Source organism: Capricornis sumatraensis, chromosome 18, assembly GCF_032405125.1.
Source record: "Capricornis sumatraensis isolate serow.1 chromosome 18, serow.2, whole genome shotgun sequence".
NCBI classification, from domain to species: Eukaryota; Metazoa; Chordata; class Mammalia; order Artiodactyla; family Bovidae; genus Capricornis; species Capricornis sumatraensis.
In genome coordinates this window covers 38,625,848-38,648,099 of record NC_091086.1, presented here as the reverse complement: position 1 = coordinate 38,648,099, position 22,252 = coordinate 38,625,848, and the positions used below count along the sequence as shown (strand labels likewise).

At 40.9% G+C, this 22,252-nt stretch overlaps 1 protein-coding gene across 3 annotated transcripts in view; it reads left to right on the top strand.

The window, feature by feature from the left end:
• GHR (growth hormone receptor) overlaps window positions 1–22,252 on the top strand; it is a 293,486-nt gene that overhangs the window by 256,536 nt on the left and 14,698 nt on the right. For 2 of the 3 annotated variants that reach the window (XM_068990483.1, XM_068990482.1), the window contains exons 4-8: window positions 2,424–2,553; window positions 10,370–10,530; window positions 14,858–15,036; window positions 19,542–19,707; window positions 22,040–22,130. In XM_068990483.1, coding sequence (XP_068846584.1) covers window positions 2,424–2,553; window positions 10,370–10,530; window positions 14,858–15,036; window positions 19,542–19,707; window positions 22,040–22,130 — 727 coding nt within the window. Of the gene's footprint in view, window positions 1–2,423; window positions 2,554–3,361; window positions 3,385–10,369; window positions 10,531–14,857; window positions 15,037–19,541; window positions 19,708–22,039; window positions 22,131–22,252 lie in introns of all 3 variants that reach the window. The other variant, XM_068990484.1, reaches the window with a different exon arrangement.

The following is a 22,252-nucleotide window of genomic DNA, read 5'->3' as shown; positions in this document are numbered from 1 at the left end:
GCAATGAAAGACAGACATTTAAAAAAGACCAAAAAAGTAGTTTGCTGCACTGGTCTACAGCAGGATTCCTCTGTGGGCATGTTATTTCATCCCATTAGCACCACAACTATGAATTTCCTATTTCTTACTTAAAATGGAAGATGATATGGGGCTTTCTATACATCTGGAGTTAAAAGGAAACAGAATAATCAGGAATAGTAAGTTGAAGCAAGCAAAATGTGTTTCAAATTAATTCTTTTAAGTTCTTTTCCCCCAAGCTAGCAATTTTTTTCCTTCATGTTTCAAGTTTTCTGATTGGATTTATTCTTACCAGTATGTGGCAGGCTTATTGCACAGAGGTTATAGGAACCTGAATGGTGTTTGCATTTGGTGTTCTCTGGTGGCTTCGGCTCAAATGCCAAAATTATATTTTTATTACGTACATTGTTATTAACGGCTGTTTATGTCACTTAAGGGATTCCTGGGTGACTTAGCTAGTAAAGAATCAGCCTGCAATGCAGAAGACCCCATTTCGATTCCTGAGTCAGGAAGATACCCTGGAGAAGGGATAGGCTGCCCACTCCAGTATTCATGGGCTTCCCTTATGGCTCAGATGGTAAAGAATCTGCCTGGAATGTGGGAGACATGGGTTCGATCCCTGGGTTGGGAAGATCCCCTGGAGGAAGGTATGAAAACCCACTCCAGTATTCTTGCCTGGAGAGTCCCCATGGACATAGGAACCTCACAGGCTGCAGTTCACAAGGTCGCAAAGAATCAGACACAACTGAGCAACTAAGCACAGCACAGCACATGTCACTTAACTGTAAAAGTGAGGTCATAAAGTTTAAGAAAGAGTTCATCTGTTCCAGCCTCTCTACTGAGGAAGTTGAGGCCCAAATGACTTGGGAAGTTTAAGGCTAAATATTGTCAGAGCTGAGACTAGATCACAGATCTCTCAATTTGAAATCTGGTCTATTTCCTCTCCTCACATTCTGTGCAAAAGAGCAGTCAGAATGTGCATTCCTTCCTCAACATTGCAGGTGTTAAAACATGTTTATTGTTGTTGATGTTAAGTCACTAAGTCATGTCCAACTCTTTGCAATCCTGTGGACTGTGGTCCACCAGGCTCCTCTGTCCCTGGGATTCTCCAGGCAAGAATACTGGAGTGGGTAGCCATTCCCTTGTCCAGAGGAACTGCCCTACCCAGGGATCACACCCACGTGTCCTACATTGGCAGGCATATTCTTTACCACTGAGCCACCTGGGAAGCCCTAAAACATGTTAGTTGAGGCTTAAATGTGGTTTATTTAGCACTGATTTTCTGGAAGGATCTAAAAATAACACTTCCAGTCCAACAGCTAATAGAAAAAGGAACTTTTCTAGTAACTCTCCTGTATAATAAAGTGTTTGGCTAACAAAACACACACTTTTTTCATTTGTAACAGATCATACAAGCTCCTGTGCTTCAGTTAATTAACACTGACCACCATCTTCAAAATGGGCATGGAAATCAGAAGAACAATTAAAACTGATACACCAACATGTGTTTTGCCTCAGACCTACTGCAGATTTCATAGAGGCAGAGGAGTCTGCTAATATCCTCACATCTAGGTGGCTTTCTCCACTTCCCATGTTAGAATTGATACATATATATACATAAGTTATTTAAAGTAGGTATCTATTTAATAAGTTTACTGGCTGAATCTTTTAAAAGAAGGCAAACGTTAGTAACTTTTCATCAAAAATTGATAAAAAGAGAAAAGGCTCTGTAATGAATGCTGTGGTCCCCACATGACATCCATTGGGCCCACCTGGTACCAAGACAGTCATCCATGGTGGGCAGCTGCCACCATGCATATCACTGGGCACATTTCAGGTGCCTGTCTAGGTTTCTAAGAAGTCTAGCAAGGACCCTCGACCCATGTGCAGGTGCAGCCTGGAAGTTCATGGGCATTAGTACCACCCGGACAGCCCTCAGCCTTGGGAGGTAGGAGTTGGCATATAACGCCCTGGTCTTCCAGACAAGGGTACCAGGAAGGCACACTCTGCACAGCTTCTCAGAGGGACCTCTGTGGGGCTGGGCCCTGCTGGCCACTATGGGAACGAGCTGAATAGCACACGCTTGTTAGCTGTCCTCTGCTCTCCACATCCCTCTCTTCCTTTCCTGGAGTCGCCCTCCTAGTAAACTACTTGTGCCCAAGTCCTCATCTCTAACTCTGGTTTCTTAAACAGCACCCCCCACCCCAAGAAATAATGTTGGAAATAAAGACAAAATGGTTTGTTCCTGGAATCAAGGGCTAACAGAAATAACTGACAACAGCTCTGAAGCTATGGCCCAGAGAAACAGCATTTCTACAAGTGTGCTCTTGATCACTTTAAACGTGTGTCTCATTAGGACCATCCATTACCCTCCTGATTTCATGACTTGTCTTTTTATTCTGCAGATTCTTCCGGGAATCTTAAATTCACCAAGTGCCGTTCACCTGAACTGGAGACTTTCTCATGTCACTGGACAGATGGGGCTAATCACAGCTTACAGAGCCCAGGATCTGTACAGATGTTCTATATCAGAAGGTATGGGCTTCATGCTTTTCTGATTTCTCTCCATGAATTTTCTGATGAAAATGCATTGAGTGTTATGCAGTGGTGGGAATGGAAATAATCTGCTTTGGTGATCTAAATGCATTCACCCATTCATTCATTTAAATATATTAGTTAAGCCCTTACTATATGTTGGGTACTATTTTAGATGCTGGAAATATGGCAGTGATGACACAAAGTCCCTGTCCTCCTGAAGATTAATTTCCAGTGAGGAAAGACAGAAAAAAATTTTAAAAACTTTAAAAAATTAAATTTCAACTGATATATGGGATACTGAGAAAAGTAAAGCCAGGAAGAATGTTAGCACTGTGTAAATATCTGCATGTGCATGAGAGTGTCTGAGGGTGAGTGTGTGAGTATGAGCGAGCACGTATGGGTGCATGAATGTCAGTGTGTAATAGTGGGTATAGTGTGACTATGCATGAATGGGAGAAAGCAGGTGAGTATGCATGTGTGAATATGTGTAAAAGTGTGGGGGTGTGTATGGTTGAGCATGAGTGTATCTGTAAATGGGAGCATATGGGAGAGTAAACGTGTGAAAGTGAGCATGCATGAGTGTGTGTGCCTGTTGAAAGCTCAGGTGATACCTTAAATGAGGTCTTCAGAGGCCCCTCTAGTGGTACTTGAGAGCAGAGACATAAAACAGGTGAAAGAGGCCGTGTGACTATCTGAGGGCAAGACTGTACAGACAGAGGAAACTGCAAGTGCAAAGGCACTTTGGCTGACATGGCAGGTTGGAGGAAAGCAGGCGGCTGGCTAGGACAAGGTGGAAGACAAGGAGAGTGACGGAGGAGAAGTCAGAGGGTTAGGTGGGGCCAGACCAAGACAAGCCTTGAAGGCCACAGCCCAGCCGACTTCCTCTGTGGTGCAGAGCCATAGGGTTTTTGATTTTGTTTTTTTTAAGATATGTGTAAGATGGTTTGGTTCCTATGTAGAAAATCGACTTTGTCTCTGTTAAATTCATTATCTTCGATAAGGGACTGTGATACTTCTCTCTTCCATTTTTACGGGTATGCCGTTAAAGAAGAGTGAAGACAAAGATCTTTCAGTGTAATCACCATCCAAGTCGTGTATTGCTTGCCCCTCACTTGGTATGATTTCCATTTCTGTATATTCTCATGTTGTACCTTTATGCTCTTTAAAATCTTAGGCTCAAACTATCATCTTCTCTTGTCCACCCAACCCTCAGGGAAGGCCTAAACCAAGAGGCAAGGTTAGTGGAGACCCCATTAAGCGGTGGTCATCAGTCCCAGGACGATGCTATTGGTCCCCCGGAGGAGCCAGGAAACCAAAGGAAGGGGCAGCAGTCAGTGAAGGGAGAGAACTGAGGGCCAACCATCCTATATTTCAGCCTGGCCCCAGCCCTTGCTCCAGAGCAGCACTGGACAGATTAGTCATTCTGTCCACAATTCAGCCACCTCATACGCAAAATGAAGATAACAGGCCTTGCCCCATGGCTTCTTGGGAGGATTCTATTAACTAACGCATGAAAAAGCCTTATCACAGTGCTTGGTGACAAGCACAGTAAGTACTGAATGAATAATAGCTGCTATTCTTATTATTGTAGTATGAGAATAATTTAAAATACTATAGAATTCCAGTTTCTGGGCTACAAAAGCACTTTTTTTTACTGCCTATGATTATTGATATGCTATATTCCATTTTTAATGCAGAGCTGGGTGCTTAATTTGCAAATAAATACTCTGAATTAACAACCAGGATGGGCCTTACTCCCTGTTCCAGATGTGTGAGAGGTCTCTCAAACATACCCCAAAGGGCACACAAAGATGAGATGCTTGGGCACCAAATGAACTTTTACCCCTGCAAGGCTGATACTGCTGAGGCTGGACTGAATCACGCCAGGCTTCCTTGTCCTTCACCGTCTCCCAGAGCTTGCTCAAACTCACGTCCATCTAGTCAGTGATGCCATCCAACCATCTCATCCTCTGTCATCCCCTTCTCCTGCCTTCAATTTTCCCCAGCATCAGGATCTTTTCCAATGAGTCAGCTCTTTGCATCAGGTGACCAAAGTATCGAAGCTTCAGTTTCAACATCAGTCCTTCCAATGAATATTCAGGATTGATTTCCTTTAGGATTGACTGATTTGATCTCCTTGCAGTCCAAGGGATTCTCAAAGAGTCTTCTCCAACACCACAGTTCAAAAGCCTCAATTCTTCAGTGCTGAGCTTTCTTTATAGTCCAATTCTCACATCCATACATGACTACTGTAAAAACCATAGCTTTGACTATACAGACCTTTGTTGGCAAAGTAATGTCTCTGCTTTTTAATATGCTGTCTAGGTTTGTCATAGCTTTTCTTCCAAGGAGCAAGCGTCTTTTAATTTCATGGCTGCAGTCACCATCTGCAGTGCTTTTGGAGCCCAATAAAAAGTCTGTCACTGTTTCCATTGTTTGCCCATCTGTTTGCCATGAAGTGATGATGGGGCTGGATGCCATGATCTTAGTCTTTTGAATGTTGAGTTTTAAGCCAGCTTTTTCACTCTCCTCTTTCACTCTCATCAAGAGACTCTTTACTTCCTCTTTGCTTTTTGCCATTAGGGTGGTGTCATCTGCATATCTGAGGTTTTGATATTTCTCCCGGCAATTTTGGTTCCAGCTTGTGCTTCATCCAGCCCAGCATGTCACATGATGTACTCTGCATAGAAGTTAAATAAGCAGGGTGACAATATACAGCCTTGACGTACTCTTTCCCAATTTGGAGCCAGTCCATTGTTCCATGTCCAGTTCTAACTGTTGCTTCTTGAGCTGCATACAGGTTTCAAAGGAAGCAGGTAAGATGGTCTGGTATTCCCATCTCTTTAAGATTTTTCCACAGTTTGTTGTGAGCCACACAGTCAAAGACTTTAGCGTAGTCAATAAAGCAGAAGTAGAGTTTTTTCTGAACTCTCTTGCCTTTTCCATGATCCAATGGATGTTGGCAATTTGATCTCTGGTTCGTCTGCCTTTTCTAAATCCAGCTTGAACATCTGGAAGTTCTTGGTTCATGTACTGTTGAAGCCTGGCTTGGAGAATTTTGAGCATTATTTTGCTAGCATGTGAAATGAGTGCAATTGTGCAACAGTTTGAATATTCTTTGGCATTGCCTTTCTTTGGGATTGGAATGAAAATTGACCTTTTCCAGTCTTGTGGCCACTGGTGAGTTTTCCATATTTGCTGGCATATTGAGTGCAGCACTTTCACAGCATCATCTTTTAGGATTTGAAATAGCTCAACTGGAATTCCATCACCACCACTAGCTTTGTTCATAGTTATGTTTCCTAAGGCCCACTTGACTTCGCACTCCAAGATGTCTGGCTTTAGGTGAGTGTTCACACCATCATGGTTATCTGGGTCCTGAAGATCTTTTCTGTATAGTTCTTCTATGTATTCTTGCCACCTCTTCTTAATATGTTCTGCTTCTGTTAGGTCCATACCATTTCTGTCCTTTTTTGTGCCCATCTTTGCGTGAAATGTTCCCTTGGTATCTAATTTTCTTGAAGAGATCTCTAGCTTTTCCCATTCTATTGTTTTGCTCTATTTCTTTGCATTGTTCACTTAGGAAGGCTTTCTTGTCTCTCCTTGCTATTCTTTGGAACTGTGCATTTAGATGGGTATATCTTTCCTTTTCTCCTTTGCCATTCACTTGTCTTTTTTTCTCAGCTATTTACAAGGTATCCTCAGACAGCTGTTTTGCCTTTTTGCATGTCTTTATCTCGGGGATGGTTTTGATCACCACCTTCTGTACAATGTTATGAACCTCGAGTATTTTAGCCCAAATAGCCCAGCGCCATTTATCTGGAAAGGGTAGAATTGATGGGATTAGGAGTATGCAGCAGCAGGGCTGCACCTAATAGAGTACGCATGTGGGACTTTGCATCACCTGTTTACAGGAAGCGGCAGATACAGATGCGCTTTCTGGCTCCAGTCACTGTTTGATGGAAAGCAGTTCCCTGGTACCTCCTGGAACTGTAGAATCACAACTCCCCGTCCCTGGCACACAAATGAAACTGTGACCGGAAGTCATCCAGAGGCAGAGTAGTGGAGACAGGGAGGATTGGGATGGGGCCACTGCACTCCAGGCCTGGCCTTGGTAGCTAAAGCACCAGGGAATCTAACCAGGTCAGGCTGGTCCACAGGACAGGCCCAGGCTGCCTGCTTGGCTGGCTCTGCTTCCAGCCAGGTGAGCCAGTGGAAGAGGCAGCCAATTCAGAATAGTCCATGCCACCCTGTGACGGGAGCATCTCAGATTCAGCCTCAGAGCTGGGCCGGGACTCTGCAGGAATGCAAATTGCAGGCCTGGTGAAAAGGGGCCCCTGGGAGCCTTTCAGCCTACTCTGCTCTCAGCCTGTTCCTGCAGATGCCTCATTTCCAAAGAAGTGGGCAAGTGAAGACTAGTTCCCAAAGGCTATATATCCCCCACCCGCACAAACACCTCCTCAACAAATTATCCTGGTTTTTGAAAAGAAAGTTTATTTGCCCTGCCAGGTTGTAGAGGAAATTAGAAAGGAAAATGAGCAGTTACTTAAAAAATAAAAAGAAACTCTTAAATATTAAGCCTAACACACATGATCTGGATGGCTTGAAAACAGTTGCCCTTAGGACATAAATGGGATGATGGTTTGTTTGGGTTTTTTTGTCTTCCAGTTAGGTACCTTTAGGTGGAAAGCACATCTTCTGTTCTTTATTCTGATTTTTATGGATAGGCTCTTTCTAGAATTCTCAGCCCTGTTTCACAAGCCAGTCTGGGAACAAATCTAAAGCACTTAAGTCTTGGGACTAAAAGAAGGAGAGAGTAGCTTTTAGAAATGGGCTTTGGTCATCTGTAGAGAAATTCAACCCAGTGAAGGCAGGCAACAGAGCATCTGTGTTGTGTGTCCATTTGGCGTTTGTCTAAATTTAAGTTTAAAAATAAGTTTTAAGTATGTATTTACAATAAAATTCAACTTCAGTTAATGAGGGAGGGGGTTGGGAGTTGTGTTTTGAAGTGGCTCTTCCTGATCCATTGTGCTTTAGAGAAGTACTTTAAGTTGTTTGTTCAGTGGAGCTAATGGGTTGGAGATAATCTAAACAGGGTTTTTCATACCATCCCTGTGGGGACCAGGTTGCTGACAGGCCAGAGTTGAGAAACTGCACGCCATACACAGAGCTCATTTCCTATTACCAATCCAGACCTGCTAAGCACTGGCCTGCATCTTCAGAATGTTTTCATACTGACTTTAATACTCTCAATTTGCTAAATACATTTGACTTATTATACAAAATTTGACGCCTTAACTATTATATGAAAATCTCATTCCCTAGGCAATCTTATAAAACCATTCTCTTTTACTACACTCGTATTTATTTTTGAAAGTCTTTCAAGATAAACTATACCATAGTTCAATGACCTACCTATCCATATTTTTCAATCTTTTTCCTATTCTGAATACACACACACACCGTTTATCCTTCCTTCTACCCTCTACCCCCTTAATTTTCCCACTGAATCTCCCTCTCATCCAAGGATATGCAACTTTTAAGAGCCTCAACCAGAAATTGAGTAACAGTCCACTGTCCATGTTAATCCCAAGTTCTTTCCAACAGCTGATGAGCAGCTGTCTCAAGGACCCCTTGATATTACATAAGTGTCCTCCTAGTGCCAAACAGACCAGCTTGGGAAACAGCTGTAAAGAAGAAAACGTGTGTCTTCTCCCAGCTTCTCGTCCCTTTCTCCCAGTCCCTGCCCTTGCACAGCCTGTGGGGTCCTTCTTGTCTCCTGCTGCCAAGCACCCACTCCCTTGAGTGATACTCACAGACCTCCATAGCCTGGCCCACCAGCCGCAAGCACCTTAGAGACACAAGGTCATTCCTTCTCGCTTTTGCCTCAGCCACACGTTACCTGCTTTCTCAGCCTAGTGAAGAGTAAGTAAATAACAGTGACCCCACCTAAGTAGCAATTCTAATTTAAGAAAGTTTTGCCCAGTGATTCCACCGCCTCTGTTCCCTCTCTTCCTTCCCCTATTGCCATCTTTTAAACTTTTACCCTTCTTCAAGATTGCTAAGAGTACCTCGCTCACCCGAAGCCGCCCATGAATGGTCAAGGCAATCATTCTCTTTTCTAATTCCAGTGAGCACCACGTATGAACACTTGCCCACTCTGCTTTGTAATATGGTTTCTCATTCCCCTGAGGCTGAAGTATTTTAGACACACATGACTCCCCTGTATATATCAAGCACAGTATTTTATGTATAATCAATGCTTATGAAACACTCATGTCCTGAATAAAGGAGACCAAAAAAAAAAAAAAAAGTACTCAGTGGATAATTTGAGTCACCTTCTAGCCTGAAAGTAGGGATCAAGTCCTATTAATCCTTACAGCCACACAGTGCTCGTGTCAGATATGATACCTACAGAGTGCTTGCATAGGAGGCACCCAAAGATGACTTGCTGAATTCACTCATTCAGGCAGGCAGGCAGATGGGAGGTTGGAGGAGAGCTGTCACATTCTCTCACCTGTTCCTGCTGGGATGGACTTGAGTCTGAGCCATCTTTTGATTGCTCTGCATTTTTGTTCAGGTCCCCTTGGCAGCTGATCAGGGTAAATCCTTTCCCCAAATTCTGACATCCTCCCCCCAGTGACCTTCCTGCCATCTCTTTTCCATTCAAATCAATTCTGCTGTTGTTTTAAGTCACTGAGGTAAATAATGCCTTCTGTGGAATGGGGTGGAGGTGAGTAACTCTAGGATGGATCTTAGATATGGAGGTATAGCTTTTCTGATTTCTTCAGTATTCTCTATGTGTCCATCTGTCCTCCATGACTTGTTTCATTTATTCGTATCTGATCCAAGATACAGGAAGAGGATGAGCTCATTCTTTGTAGAGAAACTCACAAAGGAACTGATAGGTAAACACATTGATTCAGTGCAGCCCCATTTTTGTTTTTTCCATTCTTTTGATATTATAATTAAATGCCCATTCCCATTTACAAAATGGAAAATAAAAATGCTTTCTTAGTTTGGAGAATTTTTTTAATTTCTGGTCTGGGTTTTAAATTTCTTTGGTTTCTTCTATGAGTAGATGGGGAAAGGCTAGGAGTCCTGTGTTTCTTAAAGGTTACCTGGATATCCAGCATGTTTGAAATGTTACCATGGCTCTTTGTTTAATTAAGAAAAGATATCAGGAATGTGGGAAGGAGTTCAAGGCATCAGGAAAACTCCCACCCTCCACTGCCAAGCACAGGACAACCTTGCAGAGGAGATGGACATAGGATGCAATGGTTCAGAGTAGGGTGGTAGCTGATGTTCCTCTTCAGGACCATCCACATCTCAATGTCACTCAGCTTAGAGAACACCATCCATGTGTCGCCTCAGTTTCTTCTGCCATGAGTTGGGGAAATACCTAGGTTTAAAGACTCAGCTGTTCGCTGGGAATCTCTATAGTTTAGGAGTTGATTCTGCAGTGTTTTAATAAAAGAATATTTTTAAACCTCTGTAAGCCTCAGAACTTTCATCTGTAGAATGGGGAAAGTACCCACCAATGAATCACTTAAATTAGGAGCTGGCACCTTATATGCAGTCAATGAAGGGATGCTTTTACTATAGACAGACGTGCCAAAAGGCTTCCTCTTGGTCTGCAGACACTGATCATCAGTCCACAGATGTGCTAGTCCTTGGAAATGGTACCACTAAGATACTAGCTCATAAAATACTTGTGTCCTGGTTTATTGAATCTGACTCTTACGCAGCTTGCTTTGACTTGCACCACTGCATGATTTGGGGAACAATTCTTCCTTTTTACCCTCCATTTCAGGGATATTCAAGAATGGAAAGAATGCCCTGATTACGTCTCTGCTGGTGAAAACAGCTGTTACTTTAATTCATCATATACCTCCGTGTGGACCCCCTATTGCATCAAGCTAACTAGCAATGGTGGTATTGTGGATCATAAGTGTTTCTCTGTTGAGGACATAGGTAAATCACAAGTTTGTGTTTTATTTGACATGGCTTTAGATTACATAAGCAGGGAAGGCTGCAAAGTCCAAGTGCATGCAAGTAGGAAGACTTTGTCATTGCATTACATTGCATTCTCTGGGTGGATGGATGTCTCCTTTATAGCACATGAGATAAGCCAGCGAACAAGAGAGAAAGGGCAGGGGAGCTCAGGTTGGCTCCAATATAAAACAATCTGCCAGGAGATTTATAAAGGAAAGAACAGGAATCTTGTGGAGTCTTTTCCCTGAGCAGGTTTCTGAATGCTAGTTTGTATTCTTGTGTGCCACTACAAGGAAGAAACTCAATGGACTCATAAGATTCCTTCTCTCCTCATGATCTGGTATGACGATTATATTCGGCTCTACTGGAATACATCGGCCTTGATCTCTGGCATTCCTATCATAAATGCCTAGATTTTCTTTGGGTTTCCCAGGTGGCGCTAGTGGTAAAGAACTTGCCTGACTGTGCAGGAGATGCAAGAGACACAGGGTCAATCTCAGGGTCAGGAAGATCTCCTGGAGAAGGAAATGGCAACCTAGTCCGGTATTCTTGCCTGGAGAATCCCACAGACAGATGAGCCTGGTGGGCTACAGTCCAAGATTTTCTTTGCCACAAGGCATAATCATTCTGGAATTTTACATTGGCAAAACAGCCAAAATCAGTTTAAAGGCATGTTTATAAGATCTCAAAACAAACACTGGAGATAATCAGTTCAGTGAACTAAGTGAAAGATTCAAGCAGCTTATCCCTTGCCCACCATGTGGACACAGGGGAAATGAAACAAGACAAAGAGCCATAATTGGAATATTCGTGTTTATACTATACTAGTATAAACAGCTAAATAGAATCACAGAAAGACCATGAATAGCTGATATAGATGCCTTGCATCTATCCACAAAGCTTGTTTGTTGCTTACAGGAACTCCTTGGAGCCTCACTCAGACGTGCTGTTCTTGTGTGTGGTTTCCAGGCTGGACGAGACTGAGAGAGGGAGGTGGAAGATGCAGATAGAAACAAGTAAAGCTGATAGACTGACTTTGGAGGGAGAAGATTAAGAAAAATGAAAAAAGCAGAAGATAACCTGTCTGCATGGTTTCAAGAAACTATTGAATCCAGAGAAGCTACCAGTAACTGAATGTATGCCCTGAAGCCAGTAGATGTGGCTGTCTAATGACTAAATGGGTAGTAGAAAGAATACAATATCAAAGACTCCTGTTCTAAACCTGTCCTGCCAGTAGCCACCCAACTCGTTCACTTGGCTGATTTTCACTGAGTGCCTGGCTCCTGGCTGGGTGTGTTGGCTACAAAATGAGTAAGACACAGTCAAGTAGGGAAAGCAGGCATGTTTACAAATAACTGAGATACGGCACAGTAGGTGCTGGCCTAGAGGTGTGTGGAAGGCACAGCAAGCCAAAGTGGTGGCCAGAGGTGTGAATGATTGACTGGGCCTGAGGGATGAGAAAGGGCTGCACAGAGATGGTGACAGTTCAGTTATTTCCTAAAGCCTCAGCAGGAGTTGCCAGGTATACAAGATGGACGGTGTCTGCTAATGGCTACTGAGTTCCACAAGTGACAACACAGAATATTCACAGACTCAGGAGCAGTTTGGCAGACCTGACTGGTTGACCAGAGGAATCATCAATGATTTTGTGTGCCCCACAAAGGAATCTGGACTTTGACTGCCCAGGGGTACACTTGAGGATGTTTAAGCAGGGAAATGACCTCAGGATATTTACAAAGCACGTACCATAAATCAGGTATGATAACTGTGCTAGATGGGTTCTATTATGATTCCCATATTATAGATGGTGAAACTGATCCCCAGAGCAGTTCAACGTCTAGCCCAAGGTCAGAACTACTGGTAGGCAGAGCTGAGATTTGCACCTAGGCAGCATAGCTCCAGAGCCCATGCTCTTAACCTCAAAGGCATAGTGTGTATGTATATGTGTGCGTGCGTGCGTGCAAACTTGCTTCAGTTATGTCCGACTCTTTGCAACCCTGTGGACTATAGCCCACCAGGTTCCTCTGTCCATGAGATTCTCCAGGCAAGAATACTGGAGTGGGTTGCCATGCCCTCCTCGAGGGGATCTTTCCAACCCAGGGATCAAACCCACATCTCTTATGTCTCCTGTGTTGGCGGGCAAGTTCTTTACCACTAGCGCCACCTGGGAAGCCTGAGAGTATGGTACTAATGTCTCAGGGAAATTCATCTTGCTTCAGTGTAGAGGGTAGATTAGAATAGCACAGACTAGATTAGAAGGCTTTGTGATAATCAAGGCAAAAGATGATGACAGGCAGGGTTACCGTGATAGCAGGGAGGGAGGGAGCTGAGAATGAGAGACAACAAAAAAAATGGGGTGACCGTATAGCTCTGAAGATGCTGATCACAAGCTTCAGCTTCCTCGTGTATTATGCATGTACTCTACTAGACCTCTCAGGACTGGTTGGTGGATTTAAAGTCGTATATGAGTTAGGCGTCTGTCATTCGTTCAGTTTATTCCATGCTTCTTTGAGTCTCTTCCTTGGGCCAGGCAGCGTTCTAGGTGCTAGAGGCAGGAAGTGTCTGCACCAGGGGGACATTTTCTCAGTGTGGGCGGAAGGAGACCACGCTGGGAGGAAAGACAATGTGGGAAAATAGGAGAGGCGGCAATGGGAGCATTATCACACACGGCCTCATTGAGACAGACACTTGAGTAAAGAAGGAAATGAGAAAACAGTCCCATGTCTATCTGATGGAAGAGGGCATAGGCAGGGTAAAGATCTGGAGGTGGGAGCATGCCTTTGCTCACTCAAGGAAGAGCATGGAAGAGCACGGTAGTGGAAGGACACATGGAGAGGGAAGGAGGAGCATGATCATAAACCAGATCCTGGAGATCAGAGGGTCAAAGCTTTGGCACCCTTTAAGCATGGTGTGACTTTGACTTTCGCCTGGAGATAGGAAGCCTTCAGAAAGCTTTAAATGATGAGCAATGTGATCTAACTTAAGTGTTAGGATGACCAGCATGTCCACAGTGTTGAAGATTGTATCAAGAATAAACTGAAGGGGACATGGACCACAGAAAGAGACTAGTTAGGAGGCTAATGCTTCAAAACAAAATGATAATGGCTAGGACCAGGTAAGAGTGGGGCAGGTGAAGAGAAGTGGATAGATTCTGGAAATATCTTAAAATTACAGCTGACAGAATGTGAGGTGATGGGGGTGGGGCGGGGAAAGTGAGTCAAGGAAGGGTTCACCATTTTCATCCTGCAGGAATGGAGTCATCATTAACAGAATTAGGGGAGGTGGAAGAGGAGCAGGTTAGAGGCAGAAGACTAGAAGTAAGAGAGATGGTTATTATTATGCTCATCATGGTGGTACTGAGCATTTCCAAAAGCGACCCTGTTCTATATCCTCTATTGAAATTCGGGCGGGGGGTTGGGGGGGGGGGTTAGATGCAACATGAGTAATAAGTTTGAGAAAATTTCCCTTCAAAAACATTTTTATTGTTCAGTCATATAAAGCGTTAAGCTTTGGCTTTCAGAATTCATCAATCCCCAACAAAACTGGAAAGATGAGGTGTAGGTATCATTATGCAGCATATGTAGCTTAGCCATTTTGCAAATCCCTCGAATTTAAATGTGGTCATGATTAGTCAAATTGGGACTTTCTCTGTTTTTTTAAAAAGTAGTGTCAATAGCATGTGCTTAAGTAAAACACAGAAAACACTGATTCATCACCATTTGAGAGATCAATGTAATGCCTTTCTTTCATACCTGAAGAAATGATTACATGGGGCTAGGAAGACAAATGAAGGGGTATTTACCAAGTGTTCTGAAGGACTGTGCTTCTGTAGCAGTGCAGAAATAAATGAGAAAGAAAATTTAAAAGGCCTTGCCCCAGGTAACATACAGAATAAAAAAGACTTCTCCACCCCTTGCTCCAAAATGGCCACATGTTTAAATACACTTGGGTCTTTCTGACTCTCTATTCCTTTCAGTTCTGAGTTAAAGTGAATTCCTTTGCCAAAATCCCAATGTATTCATCTTATCAGAGCCAAAAGAAATGCAAAATGCGACAGATCTTCAAGAACGGCTATAGATAAGATTTTAAACTCAAAAAGGAATTTTTTATAGGGGCTATTGTTTTCAGTTAATAACAGGTCATCCTTAATTTTAAAAATGATACTCTGCCATAAAGTAGAAGTATAATGATGGGAATATTGGAAGAATTGAGAATAATGTATGAAGTAACTTAGTCGTCTTCGGAAAAATGCATTCCACTAACATCAAGCTATGTCTGTGTACTAATTCTCTGCTGAAATGCACAGTACAACCAGATCCACCCGTTGGCCTCAACTGGACTCTACTGAACATCAGTTTGACAGAGATTCATGCCGACATCCTAGTGAAATGGGAACCACCACCCAATACAGATGTTAAGATGGGATGGATAATCCTGGAGTATGAACTGCACTATAAAGAACTAAATGAGACCCAGTGGAAAATGGTAAGATATTATTACATCTCACCCTTGACTTTTCTTTTTTGTGTTCAACAACCCCTCTCATTTCTAATTAGACTTTCTTTTGACTTAATACCACATATCCCAGTTCTAATTTCATATTTGAGAAAAATGGATATAATCACTAAAATTTCATCTTGGAATTCTTTAAGACAGCAGATGCTTACATGGAGTTTTATATGGAAGCCTGTGGAAGCAAAGGAAAATTATTTCTCCAGTCATCACTGGTGTCCGGTCTAACCTTAAAACAATATCACATACTCTAGTCACTCAGCTATCTGTGAGGATGTGGCTAAACATGGGAAAGGTTATGATCAAGGTCAGTAGTGAGCTGTGGCTAAATATTCGCCCAGGATTTTAGTTGCCACTGTTCAGCAGACTCCCACTATAATAAGTTCTTCAGTGACTCCAGGAGGGAAACAAAGGGAGGGAATTGATCCCCTAGAGTTTCAGAAGGATGCTTTGTCACATACCCCAGGGGAAAATCAAGCTAAGAGGTTTTTACTTAGGCAAGTAGCCTGGTACTGGGTTAACCTCTGAACTCCTCACTTCCTTGCCAAGGGCATGGGAACTGGGCACCAAGATAAATTCCACATGGCACACAACAAGAAGAAAAGCAGGATTATCATGCTGCTTTCAGTGTAACCAATTCTAAATCAGTCTAACCACAGCCACAGGCCTGGCCAAGCCAAGTGGTTTCTGGCCAGTCACCAGGTCGTGCCCAGCATCCTGGCATGGCCTCACTCCTAGAACTGAGACACCAGAGCCTGTCCATTCAGTGAACTGCTGAAAACGGGGCCAGTTCTGTCATTACAGGAAAGTTAAGTTTAGAGCACTATGAACAGTTAAATATTGGCTTCAATGTTCTGTTTGTGGAATCATTCTAATTTAGATATCTGTTCCGTAACTTGGTACAGAAAAGTTTGGCTGGATACTGAGTCAAACAAGACTTTCTAAATTCAAACTTCAGTCAAACATTTATTCAGCAACCGACCGAGTATTGAAATAACTAGTATACACAAAGCACGTGCTAGGCACCCCAGGGTGGCATTTTCCCAAAGTATAAATTTTGAACCCTTGAGGGTCCCTGGGACTCTTTCAGGGAGTCCACATAGTCAAGACTATTTCCATAATAATACTAGAATGTTCTTTCCTTTTTTGACTGTGTTGATTTACACAGGTGGTACAAAAGCAATGGTGGACACACTGCTGCTGCCTTTGCACAAATCAGGGCAATAACTCCAAACTCTGATAGTCACTATGCTCTGCACCACTCTCTACTCACAGAAAAGAAATGGGAGCAGGCGAGGTGGGGAAGGCAGATCACATAAGAATGTCCTTGACGAAGCAGTGTCTATATTTCTCAGTTTATTAAATCATGATTTCTATGTAGCTTTTTCATATTCTGTGTACACATGAAGCACTTTGGCTGCATATGGAGCTGTGGATGGTTATTTTGAGCAAAGGCATTTAAACACCTGAGTTCCTACTTGAACTAGCTGCTTTTTGCTTGGAACACCATTTTTACTTTGAAAGAACAACTGGTAAACTGATAGATGACTTTTCATATTTGAGTTGGCAAATATTTGGCAAATAGTTCTTGGAAAAGAATAAAGTGAGCTTAACACTTCAAGAAAAACAATTGACAGTATTTGTTGCCAGTGAGAAAATTTGAGCTGTCAAGGTTAAGTTAAAATTTTGGAAAACTTCAGCATCTGCAGCTGTGAGCTTGAGAGTATTCCCAACCTTTGAAGATCTGATGCAATCAATGGTGATCTTAGCAAAAGTGTTTTTTTTTTTTAATATTGTATAATGAAATGTGTGAACAGTTAGAAAATCTGCATAACTCAGTGAGTGATATTTTCCAAGTGGCCAATATATGCTGTAACCAAACCACAAATGGAGAAATGATGCATTCAAAGTACTAGTTGCAGTGGTGGATTTTAATATAAAGAAGTATGAAAGATTTATTGACATGGTTTCAGATTTCACACTGCAACTAATCTTTAAGAAAATACCGCTTACTGAGTTTTTGTTGGTGGTGTTAAGGAAGAATATATATAATTAGCTGAAACAGCTATTAAAAGCTTTCTTCCATTTTCTCACTGTATATCTATGAGATCAAGTTTTATTCATGCACCTCAACCAAAACCACACATCCTAACACAGTTTTAATTCAGAAGCAAATGTAAAACTATAAGCATCTTCTACTAAGCCAGATAGTAAAGAGATTTGCAAGAATGTGAAACAATGTCATTTTTTCACTATAATTTTATTTCAGAAAGTACAATAATTCTTATAAAAATATATGAACATAAAATCAGTTTATCATTTTGAAATTAGTATTTTTGAAATTCTCAGTTATAAATCCATGATACTTATAAGTTTGGTAATTTGCAAGGGTCTCAGAGTTGCCATGAGTATCAAGGACCCATCTATGACAACTGACCTTTCTTAAAGAACTTATGATCTAGTTAGTTGTAAAAACAAGAGGCATAAGCATAAAAAAAAAAAAAAAGAGGATTGTAAGTCGGGGGAAAAAAGCTAATGTGTGTTGCTTATATCAGGAATTTACCATTTGACATCATTGAATTTAGTATTAATATGCCCATTTTTTAAGTTATTAAACACATTTTGAATATAATAGTAATTCTAATGACCATGTAGTTGCTTACAAGTATCTACCTGCTAAACCAATTGTGTTTTTTAATTTGGGGGGGTTGTTTTTTTAAGACTTAATGAGTGGCATAGAATTATCCACAATGTATGGGTCATCTCTTGAGTACCCAATGAAAAGGTAAATGCTGAAAGTGTTAGTCACTCAGTTGTATGGCAACTCTGTGGACTGTAGCCTGCTAGACTCCTCTGTCCATGGAATTCTCCAGGCAAGAATACTGGAGTGGGTTGCCATGCTCTTCTCTATATATCTGATATTGTGCTGGGCTTCGGAGATGTAAAGAGGATGAAAGCATTATTTTCTCCCAGAGAATATGTGGTATAATATAGAAATTTGAGCAATGAATTTAAAAAAGTAATATGTGTATTCTCAGGCAGGATGGAGTAGGGAAAACTGCCAGAAAAGACTTCTTAGAATATCAGCAGTACTTGCACTGAGAATTAGCCAAGAATAGGTGTTCCCTCATAGGCAGGTGACAAGGGTCAGGGTGGTATTAGTCATGTGAGCAAATTTGAATTTGGTGTGGCTGCTGTGGAGGGCTGAGGGAAGATGAAGAAGGGGCCGTAGATCGAATCACTTGGCCCCTTTGGGATTTTGTTATTAATGAAACCTGTAAAGAAATAATATATTGGTGATGGTGACAGAAATTTAGGGCTTCAAGAATAGTAAATAGACTTAAGAAAAATAAAAAATTTAATATTCAGAAGTATTTTAAGTACATAAATATTCCATGTATTAAGCTTCTATAAAAAATCAAACTAACCATTCTGTGTACATGGGGGGAAAAAAAGAGGTACATTGTGAGTAGAAACTAACTGTAGTGAAAGGAAATTTGTTTTAGAAGCTAAAGGTCCAGCTTCTAACTTAACAAATTATGAGAATCTTATTTGTGTGAATAACCCAGGCTGTTGAAAAAGAATGTTCCTGGTTTTCCTATAAATGGGAGCAAGATGTTCTATCTGAAAATATATAAAAAGCATATATTGACTACTTGCTTTGAATATTTGACTTGAAGGAAAACCCCATCATTAGTTGTGTCTACCTCTTTGATAGCAACATGTCTGAGAATCTCACCTACCTTCCTTGGGAAAGTAAAGGAATAGCCTGGCCTTCAGGATTGTGGGATCCTGATGTTTGTTACCAAAGGCCTCTAGTAACTTTTCTTCATAGATTTTGAATAGCATATATTTTTGAGATGACTTTAAGCCTTATAGAACAAGCTGATAGAATTATTTGAAACTTTAAGACAACTGATTTTTCTAGAACACTTTACAATTCTGTGATCATATGAATGACTACCCAGGATTTCCAAAGAACAGATATAGACATAGAGAGTAGGAAATATGTTTGTTTTTCACTGTCCTGATGTCTTCATATAACAATGTAATATTCCAAAGGGTAGGCAGTGTATCTGTAATCTTCTTTATAATTCTGCCATTCTCTATAATAAGTCTGTTATCCTTTGATCTTAGTAGAATATCTGACAGCCTAATGCAAGAATAGAGATGCATTTCTTTAAACAAGTCTACCATATCTTTGGGTTTATAACAGAACTAATTTGAGGACTGTGATTTATTTAACAAAGCGACTTTTTTTTTTACCATTTTTAAATTGAAGTGTAGTTAATTTACAATGTGTTACTAAGTTACTTACTTAGATCTTTCTCTAAATAGCAAACTCCACGAGTGCATTTTAAAATTTTTCCTACTTTCCAGAAATTCATTTTGAATAAAAATGCAGAAGCACCTCATGGAGCTTATTGCATCGAGTTGTTGACTCTCTAACCAGTAAGTGTTATATTTTGTCTTGAAAGATGGACCCTTTATTGGTAACATCAGTTCCGATGTACTCATTGAGACTGGATAAAGAGTATGAAGTGCGTGTGAGAACCCGACAACGAAACACTGAAAAATATGGCAAGTTCAGTGAGGTGCTCCTGATAACATTTCCTCAGATGAACCCATCTGCATGTGAAGAAGGTAAACCTGAGAGATTAAGACGGTAGCCAACATGATTTCTGTCAATGCACAGGCATACATTCCCTACATTATTAGACTGTTGTCCAGATCAATATACATTAGCATCAGGTTTCAGGATGAGGGACCTGGAGTTCACTACCTGTAACAGGTATTACCCATTACAAAAGAGGAAGAAGGATTTCACTTCTGAATTGTTCAGGCAAAGTCATGATGTAGGTGCAAGTTAAAGAGGAGAAGAGACACAAAGTTACTGATAGAGGAGAGTGGGGTGATAATTCCACATAACAGAATTTCAGGTGATTTTTTTCTTTATACGTTTCTGTATTTCTAATATTTCGTTTGTTTTGCATTTATAATAATAAAAAAAGGTTTTTCAAATACACAGAGAAGAAATTCTAAATCTGGATGGATGGCTATCTATGTGGCTTCTAAAAGAAAGCCTAGTATTGAATCAGCATTAGTCAATGGCAGGTGCTTATTGGTTTTAGAAAGTTTGTGTGTGGCTTTTATCTGGAGGAAGGCTTGAGAAATCATGTGCTAGTTGTGCTCAAGGGTGACATAGAATATTTGAAGATCCTATATAAAAGAAATGTAATTTTAAAATATAAACACAATTATTTCTGCACATATGGTACAGGTAGAACCCATGATACTATATAGCACAGGTAAAAATGTCTATAGCATGATTTTTTCTAAGCTCTCCTTCAGTAGGCTTGTTTCAGACAGTATTTGATATATGGAAATTCTGGCTTAAAAGTATATTTGCAATGTATGGCAAAACCAATACAATATTATAAAGTAATTAGCCTCCAATTAAATAAATTTATATTAAAAATTAAATTTTTAAGAAAAAGTATATTTGTCACATGCCCTTTATCATGATGGCATTTAATTCACTTAAAGATTTTTTTAAACAACTTTTTACTTCTGTTAGAAAAGGAAAAAGACTCTTGCTTTATATTATATTCCTAAGTATATCATTGATATAAAATTATAGATACCACAAGAACAAAAAAAATGGTATTCTCTCCCCTACTAATTCTTTATAGCATGCATAATAGCTCCCTTGTAGATTTTAATATGTGAATAAGAAAATAAAAGAATATCACAGCATAAAAACTTACTTTCAGTAAAGCAGTGTTATGGTAAAGTGAAAAGAAGTGGGAAAGTGTTAGCTGCTCAGTCGTGTCCTACTCTTTATGACCTCATGGACTGTAGCCCACAAAGCCCCTCTGTCAATGGGATTCTCCAGATAAGAATACCAGAATGGGTAGCCATTCCCTTCTCCAGGGGATCTTTCCCCGCCTTGCAGGCAGATCCTTTACAATGTGAGCCACCAGGGAAATTCCATCTTAAAAGTAGTCAACCTCTGCCACTGTGGCACTTGTTCTAAACAGTCTCCCACAAATTTTCTATCAGTTATACTAAAATCTGAATCCATGGGCATGACTCAATGAACATGAGTTTGAGCAAACTCTGGCAGATTGTGAAGGATAAGGAAGCCTGGCATGCTGCAGTTCATGGGGTTGCAAAGAGTCAGACATGACTTGGCAACTGAACAGCATACTAAAATCTGAGAGTCCTAGTACTGATCTTCTGTCAACCAATACTTTTTAAGCTGTAAAAATGTACACCCTGATATCTAAGAAGTTTTAATAATGATTCAAAAATACAACTTGGCCCCCATCTTTTTGATGGATCCTCAGTCTAGAGTCTTCCCTGGTGGCTCAGAGGCTAAAGCGTCTGCCTGCAATGTGGGAGACCTGGGTTTGATCCCTGGGTCGGGAAGATCCCCTGGAAAAGGAAATGGCAACCCATTCCAGTATTCTTGCCTGGAGAATCCCACGGACACAGGAGCCTGGTGGGCTACAGTCCACGAGGTTGCAAAGAGCCGGACACGACTGAGTGACTTCAGTCTAGATCAGATCTAGATCTAAAGATCACATTAAAAAAAAAAGTGGACATTATTTAGGTAAAGTAGTATATTAACAAGCATCACTTTTCCCTCAAGTGATGCCTTTTAATGACACACCCTGAATACATAAGATGTTTAAAGCAGGTTGTTTATATAATAAACATGGATTGTGTGTAAATTGTATGCTGTTACTTTTTTCCTTTTTTCTTTTTTTTGGTATACGAAAGGATCTGAAGAAGTGGATAGAGGTGTTCTTAGAAAATACTAAGTCATTGCATTCTATTTCAGTGGCTATCAAGTGAAGTCATTGACTTTACTAGATGAATACAAATTAGGAAGCTTTATGTGGAACAGGAGAATGAAATGTAAACTTCAATTATTCATAGTTCTGTGAGATATTATTTTTGTGTTTTTCAGATTTCCAGTTTCCATGGTTCTTAATTATTATCTTTGGAATACTTGGGCTAACAGTGACATTATTTTTACTCATATTTTCTAAACAGCAAAGGTAAGTGTGCTATAACCTACTCTGATATGTTTTGCCAGTTATTTAGCAAATGTCCATGTTTCCATCTAGTGTTTGATGTTTTCTTTTGTGAATCGTGAGTGAAGTGTTTCATCAACCCAGTG